We start from the raw sequence: 19,233 nt of genomic DNA, 5'->3' as shown, positions 1-19,233 counted from the left end.
AAAGGACTCAGGTAAATCCCAGGGTTTTGGTTGAGACTATGGTACACCTTAGCAGTAACAGTGAGCAGGAAATAAACCGACCTTCACAAAGACTGAAGTCCAGTTTCAAATGATCTCTATCCCTGATTGGATTCATTAAGCTTAATTATGAACCAGTTGCCAGTGCTCTTAGGTTAGATGTTTACCAGAAGCAAATGTAAGTCTTGTCTGGAAGAAGAATGACATCATCCAGAGACAGATTAGCCAGCCAATTTTTATATACAATGTTTAGAATTCAATTTTAAAGAAAAGAAAAAGAGACGTTGATTCATAGGAAGTCTTTATATATTCTGGATGCTGTTAGGGCCGCTGAAGGAAGAATGCATGAGGCCAAAGTGGTAAGGACTTATAAATTTACTAGTGGCCTGGTACACAAAATTTGTGCACGGTGAAGGGGTGTTCCTCAGCCGGCCTGCACACTCTCCAATCTGGGACCCCTCGAAGGATGTCCTACTGCCGGTTTACAGGGATCAGGCCTAAACTGGCAGTCAGACATCCATCTCACAATCTGGGACTGCTGGCTACAGCCGCTCACCTGCCTGATTGCCTGATTGCCCCTAACCACTCTGCCTGCTGGCTGCTAGCCCACAACTGCCCCCCCCCCCCTGTGCCAGCCTGCTCACCCCCTGCTGGCCTGCTTGCCCCCATCTTCCCTCCCCATTGGCCTGCTCACCCCCAACTGCCCCCCTCCTGGCCTGCTCACTCTAAACTGCCCCCCCCCTGCTGTCCTGATCACCTCCAACTGACCCCCACTGATGGCCTGCTCACCCCTAACTGGCCCCCCTGCTGGTCTGCTTACCCCCAACGGCCCCTGCCATCCCATCCTGGCCTGATCACCCCCGCCTCCCAACTCCCGCCCCCCGGTGACCCAAGGTCCCAGCCCCTCCTTTTTTTCTTTTTCTTTTTTTTTTTTCAGTGCCTCCTTGAGTGGAGGCCAGGGCTGGCCAAAAGCAAGTATCTAGGATTTATTTATCTTCTATAATTGAAACTTTGTAGCCTTGAGCGGAGGCCAGGGCTGGCCAGGACGGGCAGGAAGCTTGGCTTCCTCCATTGCTGGGGCAACCCAAGCCTCTTGCTTGCTCCAGCTCAGTGGCTGGCGCCATCTTGGTTGTGTTGATTTGCATACTCGCTCCTGATTGGCTTGTGGGCGTGGCTTGTGTACGGATCAGAGTGGTGGTTAATTTGCATGTTTCTCTTTTATTAGTGTAGATTAGATCATCTGGATACCAGATGGGCTGAGCCCCAAAAGGGTGGGGGAGTCAGAGGTTTTTAAAGGACTCTAGGCGGGCTTTTTCTGGGCGGCGAATTCTCTGCAGGTCCAGATCCTGGGAAGATCTGGAGGGGAGAGATAATGGCATAGCAAGTGGAATGTGGTTTTAGCAAGTGGAATGTGGTCTAAGCAAAAGGGAATGTCTATTGTGAAGTGGCCTAAAGGTCAGTTCCCAGGGGAGGGGGTATCGATTCAATTATTTGATCAGACCTAACAGATACAAGTCTTTATAAATGCTTATTTGTTACCATTCATGTGGTTATAAATATCTTCTCCAAATTTGTAACCTTTTTCCTTCCTTTAAATGGTGTATTATGATGAATAAAAGATTTAATTTCAACATAAATAAAAAATATCAGTCTTTTCCTTTGTGCTTATTGACTTTTGGTCTAGTTTAAGAAATCCTTTGCTAATATGAAATCATAAAGGTCTTCTCCTATACTGTCTTTTTAAAGTAACACAGTTTTGCAATCTCTAGTTAAGCCTTCAATCCACTTGGAATTAATTCCAGTGAATGATGATGAGAGTCATTTTGTTTTCCATTTGGCTTACCATTTGTCTCCATGCTATTTATGGAAAATGCTGTCTTGTTTCGTTTCTGTGCCTAGTTTTCTTGGCATGTAGAGACTCTGTGAATTAATTTGAATAAAGTATACATCTTGATAGTGTGAATGTCTCTGTAGATTCCTTATGGTTTTCACAGTATATTATCTAATTTATAAATTGATTTTGTATACTGTACTCCTTGTTTATGTTCTGTTTTACTTATCCAATATAATAAAAGGCTAATATGCAAATTGACCGAATGGAGGAATGACTGGTCGCTATGATGTGCACTGACCGCCAGGGGGCAGATGCTCAACACAGGAGCGCCACTCAGCTAGAAGCTGGAGCGCCACTTAGCCAGAAGCTGAGTTCATGGCTGGCGAGTGCAGCGACGGTGGCGGAAGCCTTTCCAGCCTCTGTGGCAGCGATAGGATGTACATCAGCGCTAAGCTGTCAGTTGGACATCCCCAAGGGCTCCCGGACTGCAAGAAGGTGCAGGCAGGGCTGAGGGACCTCCCCCTCCCCAAGTGCTTGAATTTCGTGCACCGGGCCTCTAGTCAATTATAAATGTCTCTAATTTATTACGAAACTTACTGGTTTTAGATAAATGTTTGTCCAGTTTCCTTTTTATCTTTTTTTTTCTCTCAACATTTTATTTTTTTTTTAGTTTCTGAAATACAAATCAAAGTACATTTTTTGTAATAAAGCATGTTAACAAACGTTACGTTCTTTTCAATACAGGATGACTTAATATAGGTACTTTAAAACTTCCTTTTTAAAAACAACACATTTTATGGAGGGAAACAGCTTATTAAAAAGACACATGGGTACACAGGCTACCATTTTTTTCATTATTTTAGTGCTTCTGAATACCAAACTTGGAATAAAAGGCCCTCCAACTGAAAATTTGGTCCTCTAAAATATGTAAGTATTCCTCCCATAACAAAAATAAATTAAACGTACTGCTAAAAAAACAGCAATTTTTGGTATAGGCCTCTGAGTGAGCTTGCAAAACAAGTTAGGATGTGTTTCAACTAGACAGAAGGAACATTCTAGAATCCACCTTAAAACTTTTGGCAGAACAACTGGCCTGAGGCTACTGGGGTTGTTCTGCCTCAGAGGGTATGTGGGAGAGTGCTAAAGTCTCACAATAGCCACAGAATCACTCAAAATTAACCAAAATTCTATATAGACTATACAACAACAGTAGAACAATTTCAACAGTTATTAAATGCCTGGAAAGCAAATTGTAAACTCAGAAGAACAAATATCTCAGGAACAATATTCAAAATGTTTATAAGACTTTGAAGGTGAAAAAAACTTCATCATTCATGGATGATGTCTTATGCACAAAGTACATTTGTTTCCAGGACACTGGGGACAACCACAGAACATACAAAGTAAGAATAAATCCAAGCCGTTTAACCTTCCACCGTTCCCTTGAGTGTTAAACCCAGACCACCTTTGGCCACTTGCAGGGGTGTCTTTTCTTCTTTATTCTCAATGTAAATACTTGCTCCATGGGACACCAGCAGTTCTGCTGCTTCCACTCTCTCCCCATCACAGGCTGAGTGTAGAGGAGTGTTACCCTCAGTGTCTTGGATGTTTGTGGATGCTTTGTAGCACAGAGGGATATGAATCATCTTCAGGTTACCCTTGGCTGCCGCCCGGTGCATTGCTGTAGCCTCATAATGGGCCTTAGCATCTGGATTAGACCCGCCTTCCAGTAACATGATAGCGATCATCATCATCTTTATCATTCACTGGCATTCCAAGTTGCAGCAAGAATTCAACAATTTCTGTATGTCCTGCTGAGCACGCCCAATGCAATGCAGTTCTGCTATCCTGGTCAGTTCTAGTAGCCAGGGATTTATCGGCCAGGATCTCCTCAACTCCTGCAGCTTTCCGCTGTAGGCCAGATTGCAGACCAGGTTAGACACAAACCCCTCCATTTCGCTTTCCCCTCCTTTTTGTTTTTAATATCCTGCTGTTTATTGTAGTGATCTTGATAGTTATGAAACTTGATATAGTTTCTTGAGTTTTTTGTCTTAGGCTGTATTTCACCCTAACGGAACATTAGAATCACCTGGAGAGATTTTAAGTACTATCAATCATCTGGGCTTTACTTCCAGCCTAATTTCCCAGGTGACAGTGTGCAATCAGGTTGAGAACCATTGGTCTGGGACCTGGCTGCATAATTTTGGTTATTCCCATTTCTCTTAGGTAAGTTTTTCTTTTGCAAAAATCCCTTTTGATTTGTGTAAATTAAAAAAATTTTTGACAGATTTTATGAAACTTTTTCTGTCTGACATTTAAAAACATATAGAAAGTTTCTGTAGATTTTTGTTTGTGTTACTGATGTCTAAAATTTTATGTTCCTTCTGCACAACACATATTCCATGCAGTTAAATTCAACAGATAGTTATTGAACATCTGCTTTGTGCCAGACGTTGTGCAAGGGCTTAGTGAATAAGAAAAGCCTTTGACTTTCTGGAGCATGGAGTCTGTAAGTAATTAAGTATAATATAGTTTACAGAAGGGAGGAGGTATAAGGCTCTGTGTTTATACTGCAAGGGAATTTAACATATCCTGGGGGTGAAGGAAGCCCTCCCTGAAGTAACATTTAAGCTGAGACTTGAAGAACAAATTCAGAAAACATGCTCTTTATTTTCCTGACTATTGCTAACATTTAGGGAAAGAAATATTCTCTGTTGGTTATGTGAAATTGTTCTATCAGCTAGTTGCCACCTCCGACATGTTATTAAATTGCTACAATTCATGCCTCAGTGCTTCTAATAGAAATACTTCAAGTATAAGCATAAGGTAGAATTTGTTATTTTCAGATGTTAATAAAATGGAGATTGTTGGAGAAAAAGGAACCACGGTGCACTGCTGGTGGGAATGCAGACTGGTACAGCCACAGTGGAAAACAGTATGGCGTTATTTAGATGTGTGTGGTTTAATCTCCAAATATTTGGGGATTTTCCAACTATCTTTCTGTTACTGATATCTAGTTTAACTCCATTGTGGTCTCAAAACATATTTTGTATGGCCCTAGCCGGTTTGGCTCAGTGGATAGAGTGTCAGCCTGAGGACTTGAAGGGTCCTGGGTTCGATTCCAGTCAAGGGCACATGTCCAGGTTTCGGGCTCAATCCCCAGTGAGGGGCATGCAGGAGGCAGCGGATCAATGGTTCTCTCATCATTGATGTTTTTGTCTCTCTCTCCCTCTTCCTTCCTCTCTGAAATCAATAAAAATATATTAAAAAAAGAAAAGAAAAAGTTTATAAAAAAACAAAACAAAACATTTTGTATGATTTCTATTCTTGTAAGTTGGTTAGGGTATATGTGTTATGGCCCAGAAAGTCGTCTGTTTTGAGGAGTGCTCCATTTGAGCTTCAAAAGTATATGTATTCTGTTGTTGGACAGTGTGAGTATTCTATAAATGCCAATTAGAACTAGTTGATTGATGGTACTATTCAAGTCAGCTGTGTCCTTACTGATTTTCTGCCTATTTCATTTGTTAATTACCTAGAGAGAGGTGTTGAAGTCTCCAGATATAATAGTGGATTCATCCATTTCCCCTTTCAGTTTTATCAGTTTTTGCCTCATATATTTCAATACTCTGTTGTAGGTGCATATACATTAAGGATTGTATGTATTTTTGTTGAATTGTGTATCGTTATGTAATGTTCCTCTTCAGCAAAGTTTCCTTGTTCTGAAGTCTGCTTTGTCTTAATAGCTACCTCTCCCTCCCTCCTTTCTGTTTTCTTTCTTTACTTCTTTCTTCTTTATTGAGGTGAAAGTCATTTAACATAAAATGAACTATTTGACCCTAAACAATTTAGTGCAATGGTTGCCAACCGGTGGTCCATGGACCACTGGTGGTCCATGAGGTCTGAAAGGTTGGCGACAGCTGATTTAGTGGCATATGATACATTCCTGACATTGTTCAGCCACACCCTCTATCTAGTTCCAAAACATTTCATCACTCCAAAATAAACCCCTGTACCCTCTAAGCAGTTACACTTCATTCTCTTGTCCCCTCAGTACCTGGCAACTAACCGTCTGCTTTCCTGGTCTGGATATCCTATATAATAAAGAGCTAGTATACAAATGGTCAACACCTTCATGCTGTAATGGTTCAGACACCCAACACTGGGGAGAGAGGAATTGGGGACCAGCCAGGCACAAATGAGCTTGCGAGAGAGTGGGAATCAGCCAGGCTGCAGCCCAGGAGAGGGACAAGCCGCCCGCCCCGCGGTGTCAGGTGCCAATGCCTATGCCTGCGACCCAGAAGCAGGACAAGCTGCCTGCCCTGCGGTCCCAGGTGCCAGTGCTTGCGCCTGCAGCTTGGGAGAGGGACAAGCTGCCCGCCCCGCGGTCGTGGGCGCCTGCAGCTGCAGCCCAGACGAAGCCGCCCACCCATGGTCCCCTGTGGCTGCGGCCGGCCCGGGTCCTGGGTGCCTGTGGCCAACCAGAGGGAGGGAAGCCCGGATCCAGGGTACCTGTGACCAGCTGGAGGAAGGAATCCTGGGTCCTGTGTGCGGGGCAAGGCAGAGGTGGTTGGGGCAATCAGGCCAGCAAGGGAGCAGTTAGGGGCAATCAGGCTGGTAGGGGAGCAGTTACGGGTGATCAGGCAGGCAGAGGTGGTTAGGGGCGATCAGGCAGGCAGGCAGGCGAGCGGTTAGGAGCCAGCGGTCCTGGATTGTGAGAGGCAGTTGGACATCCCCCGAGGGGTTCTGGATTGGAGAGGGTGCAGGCCAGGCTGAGGGACCCCCCCCCCTCTGTGCACAAATTTCATGCACTGGGCCTCTGGTCTATATATATAAAAGCCAAGCAACTGGAATGCTGGAACAACCAGGACGACCGGTGGCTTTGATGTGCACTGCGGCTCCGATTGGTGCTCCCAACCCCAATCAGGGGTGGGGCCTGCCAGCCAACCTCTCACATCCCCTACCGCGCTCCCCTGCCCCCGGCCTGCCCGGCCCCGATCGGCCCCAATTGGGGCAGGCTGGCCGGACCCCACCTGTGCACAAATTCATGCACTGGGCCTCTAGTTTCTTATAAATGGAATAATCTTTTGGCTATTGTCAGTATGCTACTGTGGACATTAGTGTACAGGTATTTGTTTGAGTACCTATTGTCAGTTCTTTCGGGTATATCTCTAAGAGTAGAATTGTTGGGTCCTGTGATAAAAAAAAATTGTTTTTGTAAGAGTTTGAGCCAACTGATGATATATGCCAGAAAATAAGATGCTCTAGAGAATAACAGCAAAATACCCATATTTAAAACCAAAATTCTCTTAAAAATTTTTTAATGTTTAATAATAATAACTCAAATTTTTCAGTCTCAGTGTTTTTTTTGTTTGTTTTTTTAATTTTTTTTAAACTCCACCCTTAAACTATTCAATTAACTGGTATTCATATATATATATATATATATATATATATATATATATGAATGAATCACTGCCCTAGGGTATAATTTTAATTACTACTTCCTAAGCTATGCAGCATTACTTTGTATTTCTTTGCATTAGAGGTGACTGAGATATCTGAACAGTTTTAGAAAATCCAATTTGCTATTTGAAAAATCTATTTATATATTTATATGTACATACCTAATCCATCTCACTTATTTATGTAGATACTTGATGCATATTAATGATTTACACTAAAAATATGAATTTATTTTTTCTAATCTTAAATAGTCATGTAATCAAATTATGTATTTTATAGTCTGAGAAAACAGTATGCAATTTCTTTAGAATTTTTATTTTTATTATCTTTTTAAATTTTATTTTATTGTTTTAAGAATTACACATAGTAGTACATATATCTCTTTATTTTTCCCCATTGACCTTCTCCCAGCCTCCCCTACCCCCTGTTTTTTACAGAGAGGAAGGGAGAGGGATAGAAAGTTAGAAACATTGATGAGAGAGAAACATCGATCAGCTGCCTCCTGCACACCCCCTACTGGGGATGTGCCCGCAACCAAGGTACATGCCCTTGACCGGAATCGAACCTGGGACCCTTCAGTCTGCAGGCCGATGCTCTATCCACTGAGCCAAACCGGTTAGGGCAAAGTGTTGTTTTTTGTTGTGTTTTTTTTTTTTTTAATACGTTTTTATTGGTTTCAGAGAGGAAGGGAGAGGGAAAGAGAGATAGAAACATCAATGATGAGAGAGTCATTGGTCAGCTGCCTCCTGCATGCCCCACACTGGGGATTCAGCCCAAAACTCAGGCATGTGCCCTGACCAGGAATCAAACCGTGACCTCCTGGTTCATACGTTGAAGCTCAACCACTGAACCATGCTGGCCGGGCTCAGAAGTTTTTGTTTCAAAGATGAAAGTTATTTTAAAAATCCTCATAGTCCAGCTGGCATGGCTCAGTGGTTGTGAACCAGGAGGTCACAGTTTGATTTCTGATTCCCAGTCAGGGCATATGCTCAGGTTGTGGGCTCTATCCCCATTGAGTGTGTGCAGGAGGCAGCCAATCAATGATTCTCTCTCATCATTGATGTTTCTATCTCTCTCTCCCCCTCCTTTCCTCTCTGAAATCAATAATTTTTTTTTAAATCCTCATATAAACCAATCAGATTGATAAGAGTTAGCTAGCTAGCTTAATTAGGCAAACAGGAAGCGGGTGGCAGAAAGGATGGAGACATTTCTGACTGAGCAATTAAAACAGACATAAACCAAGGACAGAGGTATCTCTGGCCTGAGTAATCAAAGCAACCATAAGGTAGATCAAAAGCAGCCCTAACCTGAGCAGCTGAGAGAGCCATAAGGTAGATCAAAAGCAACTCCAACTTGAACAGATAAGATGGATATGTGAAGGGCAGAAACAGCTCCAAGAGAACAGAATGCTTTAACAGAGGATAAAGAAATGTTGCAGGATGAGGAGGAGATAAAGTGAGAGGCACCACAAGCTTTGAAACTAATACTATGTAGCAGAGTGACTGATGAGGAAAGCATGGGATCCTAAATTAAGGAAGGGTCCAATTACAAAAGGTCAGGTTCAGATAAAGAACTGCAGCCTTTATAAACCCAGAGACAGACTCAGCAGATTTCAGATTTTTGCATTGATTTTTTTTCCCATTAGAGAGAAAGCAGGCTTTTCCCATTTGGGGGCCCCTCCCCAGGGGGGCCCCTTTGGGGACAGCCCTGCCCAGATGGAGTTTGTATATGCTTCCAGTAAACTTACACATTTTTATTAAAGAAGCCTTTAGTCTGCAAGTTATTCTTCAAACCTCATAGGGCAAGGGCCCACTGAAGAAAAGTCTGCACCCCGAACCCCACGTTTCAAGATGTAAATAAACTTTTATAATGAACTCTCAAATCTTTTTAATATCTTTTTCTTGGTATGAAAATAGCAATACTATGATAGTATTGGTTTTTTAAAATTTAAATCAATTGTAATATTAATGGTTATTAGCAAATCTTGATTTTTATTACTCTGTTAAAGCAAGATAGAAATGTGATACTTTAAATATTCTTTTCAATTTTCTATGAGCTATTTTATAGTAAACTAGAGGTCTGGTGCACAAAATTCGTGCATGGGGGGAGGAGGCAGTCCCCTCAGCCCAGCCTGCATCCTCTCCAATCCGGGACCCCTTGGGGGATGTCCCTCTCACAATCCTGGACCACTGGTAACCGGTCGTTCTGCCATCGGGCCGAATGTGAGAGGGCACAGGCCAGGCCAAGGGACCCCACCAGTGCACGATGAGAGCGGGGAGGGATGTGGGAGGTTGACCAACCAGGGAGGGCTCCAGGGCGTGTCCTGATCGGCCAGACCCCAGAAGCCAGCTAACCTACCAATTGGAGCATCTGCCCCCTGGTGGTCAGTGCACATCATAGTAAGTGGTTGAGCAGCGTTTAGCATATCATTAGCATATTATGCTTTGATTGGTTGAATGGCCAACTGGACACTTAGCATATTAGGCTTTTATTATATAGGATTATTTTTAACCTTAACTCTCACAACCATTGTTTACTAGAAAGGTGAATCCTGATCTTCATGATGGGCTTTTTGATAGAATTTCTGGTAGTGATCATGGGCACCAGGGTCACTTAACTCTTGGGGTTTGCTGTGGAGGCAGGCAGCTACCAGAATGGTATGGTCATACTGGATGAGAATGTCTTTGATCTCCTTCTTGGGAGCCTATCCACATATTTTTGGTACTAGGTCACCAGGGTTTTGGAGGTGGACTTGCAGATTGCGTAAATCTGGGCCACGTGACCACCACCCTTCACATGGACACAGCCAGCTCATTGTTCCTTGCCCAGAGGCAGAGCAGGCTCCAGGAGCTTGTGTTGCAGTGTGTAGTTGGATCATGTTCAGGGAGCACCCATTCATCTAATGAGGCAGTTGCCCCGTTTGCCATGTGCCACAGCTCTGGCAGTTTTCTTGTGTCCTAAGACCTGCCCCAACTGCAGAGGACCCTCGGATGGCATGGCTGCAGGTGTACATGAGATATCCTCATTGTGAGGCACTGCAAGCAGAAAAAAAGTCCTATTTTATGTTTTGTTAGCCATAAGAGCTGAGAAACATTGTTATTATAAATAAGTAGATTGTAATGGACATTTTGTTATGTCTGTGTCACTCAGTTCTTTGAATTTCTATGTCATATGCCAAAAAACACAGTGTTGTTTACTGTAAAATTTAGTTGTAGTGATTTATCAGTTGATGATTCAGATTTTCCTTCAGTTTTTTTGAAACTGAAGAATTGGAAAACACTTTATACTTGCATAAGAATTTGATAATCATTAGAGTCCATCATTTTCACTACTGCCTCAGCACTTACACCAGTACTTCCAGTTGCCCTTATATTTACAGCTTTAGAGATTTTGCCTCTCAGGGAAATATATTCAAGGTAATAAGAGACATAGGTTAGAGGACTATCTTTCTTTTTTTCTTTTTTTTCCAATTTTTTTATTAAGGTATTATATGTGTACATATCTTACCATTTATCTTTCTTTTGTGAAATGAAAAAGCATTGTTAAAAGGGAAAAGGAAAAGGTGAACTCTCGTGACATAGGCAGAGCAGTGTTTGAAATAATTATCTGTAGTAGTTGAAAATCTGATACCCTTAAAACCTATCTGTACCCATGCAACTCTTGAAAAATCTTTATGTACCTGCAGGGTACTGAACTCTCTCTGAGATCTTGTATAAAATGCTTTTTACTGCCTACCTTCAGATAAGAATCTTTGAATAACTTGGGACTTCTATGTACTGTGATTAAATAGATGAAAAATGGAATTTGCCCTAAAACTCTTTTTTGAAAATGGCTTTATTTATATTGTACTGGAATAAATATAGAATTAATATAAAATTCTTTAAAATTTGGTGAGTTAGAAGGTTGGCTTCTCTTATAATTCCTTTTCTAAAATCTTTCCCAGGTCAATGAGTGGTCATTGAAGATAAGAAAGGAAATGAGAGTTGTTGACAGGCAAATAAGAGGTAAATTATCATTTTATGTCTCCTGTTCCCTCACTCCCTTAGTGTATTTTGCATTAGTTCATAAAAATAAGCTGCTTCAAAACATAGTTGATTCTTAAATTATTTATAATTGTTCTAACTATTCTATTTTGCTTTCTAATAATTATAAGAAGAACTAACTCTGATGAACTCAAAGAAACTTTATATTTTGTTAGAACTAAATCTTCCTCTGGCCTGGAATTCAGCTATTCAAGGGAGAGGGGTCATGTTCATTCATTTCTGATTTTCTAGAGCTCAGTGTTGGAAACAAAGCAGATGCTCACATACTGTGGTAGACAGAATAATGTCCTCCCAAAGATGTCCACATTTTAATCCCCACAACCTGGGAATATGTTACCTTACATGGCAAAAGGGAATGTGCAGATGTGCTTAAATTAAGGCTCTTGAAGTGGGGATATAATCCAGGGCTATCTGGGTGGGCCCAATGTAATCACAAAGGTCCTTATAAGAGGGAGGCAATATGTTGAGGAAAGTGAGGGGAAAGGAGATGTGACCACAGTACCAGGTGTTGGAGTGATGTATTTGAACATGGAGGAACAGGCCATGCGCCAAAGAACACAGTTGGCCTCTGGAAGCTAGAAAAGACAGGGAAGTGGATTCTCCCATGAAACTTCCAGAAGAAACACAATCCTTCCAACACATTGATTTTTTTTAGACTCCTAACCACCAGAATTATAGAAGAATAAATGCATTGTTTTAAGCCATTAATAATAAAGAACTAAACTCTACTTTAAAGAAATGATTTTATGGAATGCAAATTAAATAAACTTACATAAGTAAGGAATGCAATTTCATTTTCACTACTACAAGCATGGCTGTAAATTGAGGAAAATATATTTATAAGTAAATTGTTGTTAAGTACCACTTAAAAGTAAGGTGACTTGCAAAGAAATAATGACATTTAAAACTTTTATGATTTTTAACACTTTCATGATTGGAGTAAAATTAATACCATAAAGATATCCCAATATCTTTCTTTAAAAAAAGAATCGGAGAGGGGAATTTCATTCCCAGCCACGATGGAGTGAGGGATTCAGACTTGCACTCATTGTAAATAAAGAACAGGAAGTCTATGAAATGTCTGTTTGCAAACATTGGACAACTGGCAATGCAGAATTTTGATCACTGATAGAAGGGAAACAAAGAGAGAGCGCCCTGATAGGTACTAGTATGTCCCTGATTTTCTGCCTGGAGCAACTTTCTGGATCATACATAGTACATGGAAGGGGGTTCTAAACAGAGCATGGTGGTCTCACTGAGTTGGGGAAACAGATCAGGGATCAGGGAAGCTGCAGTGGCTGGACTTTGTGGGCCAGTGTATCAGAGAGAAGGGCATTGTCCAGATAAAGAGCCCCAAACATCTGCATGGGGTCTCATTGAGTCTCTAGCTGAATACTGTTCCCTGCATACTTAGAATGAGATTTCAAGTGGTTGGTCAAAGAAAATTACTGAGAACAGAACAAACTACTAGGAAGCTATAGGCTAAACAAGTCCCAGCACTAACAAAGAATTGAGAGATGGTAGAGTTCTGATCCCACACAATAATGAGACCTTTTTGAACATCTAGTACAGTTAATAGAGACCCCAGAAGGGCCATGCCTTAAAATTAAGGCTAAATAGCCCTAGATTAAAGGCCACCATAAGTCCATACCAACAGAGCTTAGATTCAAGTCTTGAAAGCTGATCTGCAGGCAATTTAAGTGTCTTCCAAGTGAGGCTGCTCTTTAAAAGAAGAACAAAAAATTTAGACACTTAGCAATTTCTGGGAAGAAGCAGGAAAGTGGGAATCAAAATCAAGAAATATAAATAGATCCCTAACCGGTTTGGCTCAGTGGATGGAGCGTCGGCCTGTGGACTGAGGGGTCCCGGGTTCGATTCCGGTCAAGGGCATGTGCCTTGGTTGCGGGCACATCCCCTGTAGGGGGTGTGCAGGAGGTAGCTGATCGATGTTTCTCTCTCATCAATGTTTCTAACTCTCTATCCCTCTCCCTTCCTCTCTGTAAAAAATCAATAAAATATTTTTTAAAAAGAAATATAAATAGACTAAAAAAAACACAGTAATGATCGAAAGCAGACAAGAATTTTATTCAGCTATTATAAATTTGTTGAGGAACTTAAAGGAAAGCGTGAACATAATGAGATAAATAGAAAAGAGCAAAGTGTGCCCTAGCTGGATTGGCTCAGTGGATAGAGCGTTGGCCTGTGGACTGAAGGGTCCTGGGTTCGATTCCAGTCAAAGGCATATGCCTGGGTTGCTGGCTTGATCCCCAGTGGGGGGTGTTTAGGAGGCAGCCAATCAATGATTCTCATCATTGATGCTTCTATCTCTCTTCTTCCTTTCTCTCTGAAATAAATACAAATATATATATATAAAATAAGAAAAGAAAGAAAAGAGCAAAGTGGAACTTCTAAAAATAAAAGATCCTATATAATAAAAGGCTAATATGCAAATCAACTGAACGGCAGAACGACTGGTCGCTATGACACGCACTGACCACCAGGGGGAAGATGCTCAATGCAGGAGCTGCCCCCTGGTAATCAGTGTGCTCAGCCAGAAGCCCTGAGCTGGGCTCACATCTAGTGAGTGCAGCAGTGGTGGCGGGAGCCTCTCCTGCCTCCGTGGCAGCGCTAAGGATGTCTGACTGCTGGCTTAGGCCTGCTCCCCTAAGCCTGCAGTTGGACATCCCCAAGGGCTCCCAGACTGCGAGAGGGTGCAGGCCAGGCTGAGGAACACCCTCACCCCCTAAAGTGCACGAATTTCATGCACCGGGCCTCTAGTCTGAAATAAAGAAAAATAAAATAAAAATGTCACTGAACAGGTTTAATAAGCAGATTAGACACTACAGAAAACAAGATCAGTGAAATTGAAGATACCAGTGCAAACTTTCAAAACTATAGTACAGCTAGATCCCGGGTCCGGGTGAGGCCATGTGCCCCTGGATCCGGGTGAGGCCACGCGCCCCTGGGTCTGGGAGAGGCCACACGCCCCTGGGTCCAGGTGAGGCCACGCGCCCCTGGGTCCGGGTGAGGCCATGCGCCCCTGGGTCCGGGTGAAGCTGGAACCCGGGTCCGGGGGAAGCCGCGCGCACCTGGGTCCAGGTGAGGCCATGTGCCCCTGGATCCGGGTGAGGCTGGAACCCGGGTCCGGGGGAAGCCGCGCGCACCTGGGTCCAGGTGAGGCCACGCACCCCCTGGGTCCGGGTGAGGCCACGTGCCCCTGGGTCCGGATGAAGCCGTGACCCTGGGTCCGGCCGAGACCAAACCAGAGGGAATCGAACCTGCATTGCCACCATTTGTCCACCATCCAGAGCTGAGGGGTCAGTGCCGACATGTACACATAAGGAACTGGTGGACATTGATATTGGGTCTCAAAAGAACTGTTGGTCCAGAAAGAAACTCACTACAGACTGATTCATTTGCCTGTCAGCATAACTATTATTGCTCATCTCACATTTAGTTCATATAAGTATATCTCTAGTGACACATGATCTCGCTCATCTAGGGGAAATGATGAACAACATAGACTGATGAACAAGAACAGAACCAGAAACAAAGAGGCATCGATAGGACTATCGGGCCTCAGAGGGAGGGTAAGGGAGGGTGGGGGGAGGGGGGAGAGATCAACCAAAGGACTTGTGTGCATGCATATGAGCCTAACCAATGGTTAAGTTCAACAGGGGGTTGGGGCATCCGTGGGGAGGGGTGTGGGATGGGAATGGGGGGATGAGGACAAATATGTGACACCTTAATCAATAAAGAAATTAAAAAACAAAAAAAACACTATAGTACAGAGAGGAAAAAAAAAATTTTTTTTTAAATGTATTTTTATTGATTTCAGAGAAGAAAAGAGAGAGAGATAGAAGCATCAATGATGAGAGAGAATCATCAACCAGCTGCCTTCTGCACACCCCACACTGGGGACCAAGCCTGCAACCCAGGCATGTGCCTTGACCGGGAATCAAACCATGACCTCCTGGTTCATAGGAAGATGCTAAACCACTGAGCTATGCTGGCTGGACGAGAGGAAAACGTTTTTTAAAAAAAACGAACCTGTGGAACAATATCAAGTGGTCCAACATGTAATTTGAGTCTCAGAAGGAGAGCAGTTAGGAAAGGATCAGATAAATGATAACTGATGAATACTGCAAACACAGAAACAAGCAGTTCTTCAAACAGGATCAATACAAAACCGTACCAAGGCATATCGCAATTTAGATCATTCATGTTGCCTCTCTCAGATGAACACAGCCTGCCCCCCCCCACCAGACAGGTTATAATATACATATTATTATTATTGAGGCAGAAAAGTATAAATAAGAAAGTTAAAACCACCCTGAAATCCTACCATCTAGAGAGAGCATGTTGGTGATCATCTCTTCCAGATATGTTTCTGTCTATAGTTGCAGCTATACACAAGCACTTGTTTATAAATGGATCATAATACTCTTGTTGCTGCTTTATTTCTTACAGTAAAATATACATAACATAAAATTGACCATTTTAACTATTAAGTATACAGTTCAGTAACCTTAAGTCTATTCACATTGCTGTGTAACCATCACCACTGTTTATCTCCGGAACTAATCTTTCATCCCATACCGAACTCTGTACCATTAAGCGATAACTCTCCATTTCCCCCTCTCCGACATTCCCTCGTAATCACTGTTCTATCTTCTGTCTCTATAATTTGACTGTTATGTTACCTCATAAAAGTAGAATCAAACAATACTTTTCTTTGAATCTGGGTTATTTTATTTACCATAAGGCTTTTAAGATTCATCCATGTAATAACATATATCAGAATTTCCTTTTTAAAACTGAATAATATTCTATTGTATGTCTATACTTCACTTTGTTTATTGATCTGTCAATGGACATCTGGGTTATTTCTACCTTTTGGCTGTCGTGAATATGCTGTTATGAACATGTGTGTACAATTATTTGTTTGAGTCCCTGCTTTAAATTCTTTTGTGTATATACTTCAGAAATGGGTCAAATAGTAATTCTGTATTGAGATTTTGAAGAAGATAGTGTTTTGAAGAATTTGAAGAATTTTGTAGTGTTTTCCACAGGACTCTACCATTTTACATTTTAACATCAATGACTAAGATTCAAAGCAACCACATAAAAAGGAGGATATAGAAGAAAGTCACTGTGCATGCCCAGGGAAGGATGCAGGCTCTGAAAAGACCTGAGAAGTCTTAAGTTTACACCTCAAGCTGAATCTCAGCACAGGCATCCTAATACAATAAAAATTTAAAAAAATAGCAAATCCTGGGGAAGTGGGAGCACCTGATTTTCAGAGTTATGTGATGATTCAAATGTCCCATTTTCAACACCACCACCAACAAAAAAAATCACAAGGCATACAAAGAAACCTAAAGTATTGTCCATTCAACAGTAAGTAAATGAGCAGAAAATGTTCATGAGAAAGACTAGATGACATATTTACTAAACAAAGACTAAAACAGCTGTCTTAACGAGGTATAAAATAAGATGTGGACAAAATTAAGAAAAGTATGTATGGACAAAATGGGAATATCACTAAAAAGATAGAAAACAATGAAAAGAAACCAAAAAGAAATGCAGCAGCTTAAAGGAATAATAATTGAAATGAAAAATTTGCTAGACTTTTTAAAATATGTTTTTATTGATTTTAGAGAGGAAGGGAGAAGGATAGACAGAAACACCAATGATGAGAGAGAATCATTGATCAGCTGCCTCCTGCATGCCCCACACTGAGGATTGAACCCACAACCTGGGCATGTGCGGGTATCAAACCGTAACCTCTGGTTCACAGGTTGACACTCAACTACTGAGCCACACTGGCCGGGCAACTTTTACTTTTACTCTTAAATTACTGTAACGTTGTATCTGGAAATAACAAATGCCCATCACATTAATTAGCTTACTTTTGTTTATATTCTCCTGTTTTCCTATTTAACAGACATATTTAGATCACAGTAAGAACAGATTTGAGTACCAATAAATCTCCTGGTTTACCCTTAATTTTTTGTTGTTTTGTGTTGTGCTTTAAATTTAGATATTCAAAGAGAAGAAGAAAAAGTGAAACGATCTGTGAAAGATGCTGCCAAGAAGGGTCAGAAAGACGTCTGTGTGGTCCTGGCCAAGGAAATGATCAGGTCAAGGAAGGCTGTAAGCAAGCTCTATGCATCCAAAGCTCACATGAACTCTGTGCTCATGGGGATGAAGAACCAGCTCGGTAAGAAGGCCATTACCTACCGCTACCTAGTTAATGCTGATGCTCTTGGAGTTATCAGTACTGGTTTCCATGAATAGGAAGAACAGTCTCAGCTCTGATTTTTTTTTTCATGTTATTTTTATTTTTTTGTCCTCACCTGAGGATATGTGCATTGACTTTAGAGAAAGAGGAAGAAAGCGAGCGAGAGAGAGAAACATTTATTTGTTTCCTCCTGTATACCCCCCAACTAGGATCGAACCCACAACCCAGGCATGTACCCTGACCGGGAATTGAACCTGCAACCTTTGGGTGTATGGGATGAAGCTCCAACTAACTTAGCCACCCAGCCAGGGCTTTGATATTTACTTTTTATCATTGTCTTAGTTTGGGTGTTATATAAAATGCAAAATATTACTATCATTATTTTATTGTTACTTTTCTTTTTGCTAGTGTTGTTGAAGTAATGGCAGTCTACACATAAAACTGCTTTGTTTAAAAGTTAGAATGTGCCCGGCCGGTGTGGCTCAGTGGTTGAGCATCGACCTATGAACCAGGAGGTCACGGTTCAATTCCTGATCAGGGCACATGCTTGGGTTTCGGGCTCAGCTTCCGGTAGGGGGAGTGCAGGAGGCAGCCAATCAATGATTCTCTCTCATCTTTGATGTGTCTATCTCTCCCTTTCTCTCTGAAATCAATAAAGATATATTAAAAAGAAAGTTAGAATGTATTTCCTCATGTGAACAGTGTTATAGAGTGACCTGAGAGTCGAGTCATAGTTAAACTTTGCATCCAGTTGGTTTCTGTTCTTACTTAATTTCTGTTAAATGAAGACATCCTAATGCAAAATTATAGTTGCTGAGAATGACAGCAAGTGACTGTCAGAGATTTATACTTAGTATGGGCTCAGAAATTATGGAGAAATTTTTCACTAAAGAGCATTGTCAGCTCTCTATCAGATACTACATTGAAGAGCGCATCACACTCAAAAGTTAGAAGACTGAATTTTCACTGTAAAGGCTGGTTCCAAATTAGTACCTAATCCATTATTTGATTGTATTTAGTTCTGAAGGTATTTCTTTACATTCAATTTTAATTTAACACTTGGATGTAGCTTTTAAATATGCATAATGTCTACATCATCAATTTCTTTCTCCAGATACTGAGAAAAATAATCATGGGTTGGGAAAGAGTAAAAATATGACAAACTCATTGCACCACATCTTCTTAACTTTTTTTTTTATAATATATTTTATTGATTTTTTACAGAGAGGAAGGGAGAGAGATAGAGAGTTAGAAACATCGATGAGAGAGAAACATCAATCAGCTGCCTCCTGCACACTCCCTAGTGGGTATGTGCCCGCAACCAAGGTACATGCCCTTGACCGGAATCGAACCTGGGACCCTTCAGTCTGCAGGCCGATGCTCTATCCACTGAGCCAAACCAGTCAGGGTACATCTTCTTAGCTTTTAAAAACTGTTATTTCAACCCTAGAGTAATGTATTTAGGCCCTTTAAATACTGGATATATCACTTCTCTCTATGCCTTTGAATGAGCCAAGTGTTCAGTACCATGAAGAAATAGTTTAATCTTATGTCATTTTTTAAAATATATATTTTTATTGATTTCAGAGAGGAAGGGAGAGGGAGAGAGAGATGGAAACTTCAATGGTGAG

At 41.6% G+C, this 19,233-nt stretch overlaps 1 protein-coding gene and 1 pseudogene across 3 annotated transcripts in view; one reads left to right on the top strand and one right to left on the bottom strand.

Moving 5' to 3' along the window:
• CHMP3 (charged multivesicular body protein 3) overlaps nucleotides 1-19,233 on the top strand; it is a 49,613-nt gene that overhangs the window by 6,086 nt on the left and 24,294 nt on the right. Inside the window, exons 2-3 of one of the 2 annotated variants that reach the window (XM_079791847.1) lie at nucleotides 11,259-11,319; nucleotides 17,402-17,581. In XM_079791847.1, coding sequence (XP_079647973.1) covers nucleotides 11,259-11,319; nucleotides 17,402-17,581 — 241 coding nt within the window. The remainder of the gene's footprint in view (nucleotides 1-11,258; nucleotides 11,320-17,401; nucleotides 17,582-19,233) is intronic. The other variant, XM_079791848.1, reaches the window with a different exon arrangement.
• On the bottom strand, nucleotides 764-4,250 carry LOC307111764 (ankyrin repeat and SOCS box protein 16-like; annotated as a pseudogene). The gene has a single exon. The product of its transcript is annotated as an ankyrin repeat and SOCS box protein 16-like (transcript).

The sequence above is a fragment of the Cnephaeus nilssonii genome (genome assembly GCF_951640355.1).
Source record: "Cnephaeus nilssonii genome assembly, chromosome: 15".
Lineage (NCBI taxonomy): Eukaryota > Metazoa > Chordata > Mammalia > Chiroptera > Vespertilionidae > Cnephaeus > Cnephaeus nilssonii.
Note: the sequence above shows the minus strand (reverse complement) of the source record. Positions and strands in the feature narration are given on the sequence as shown.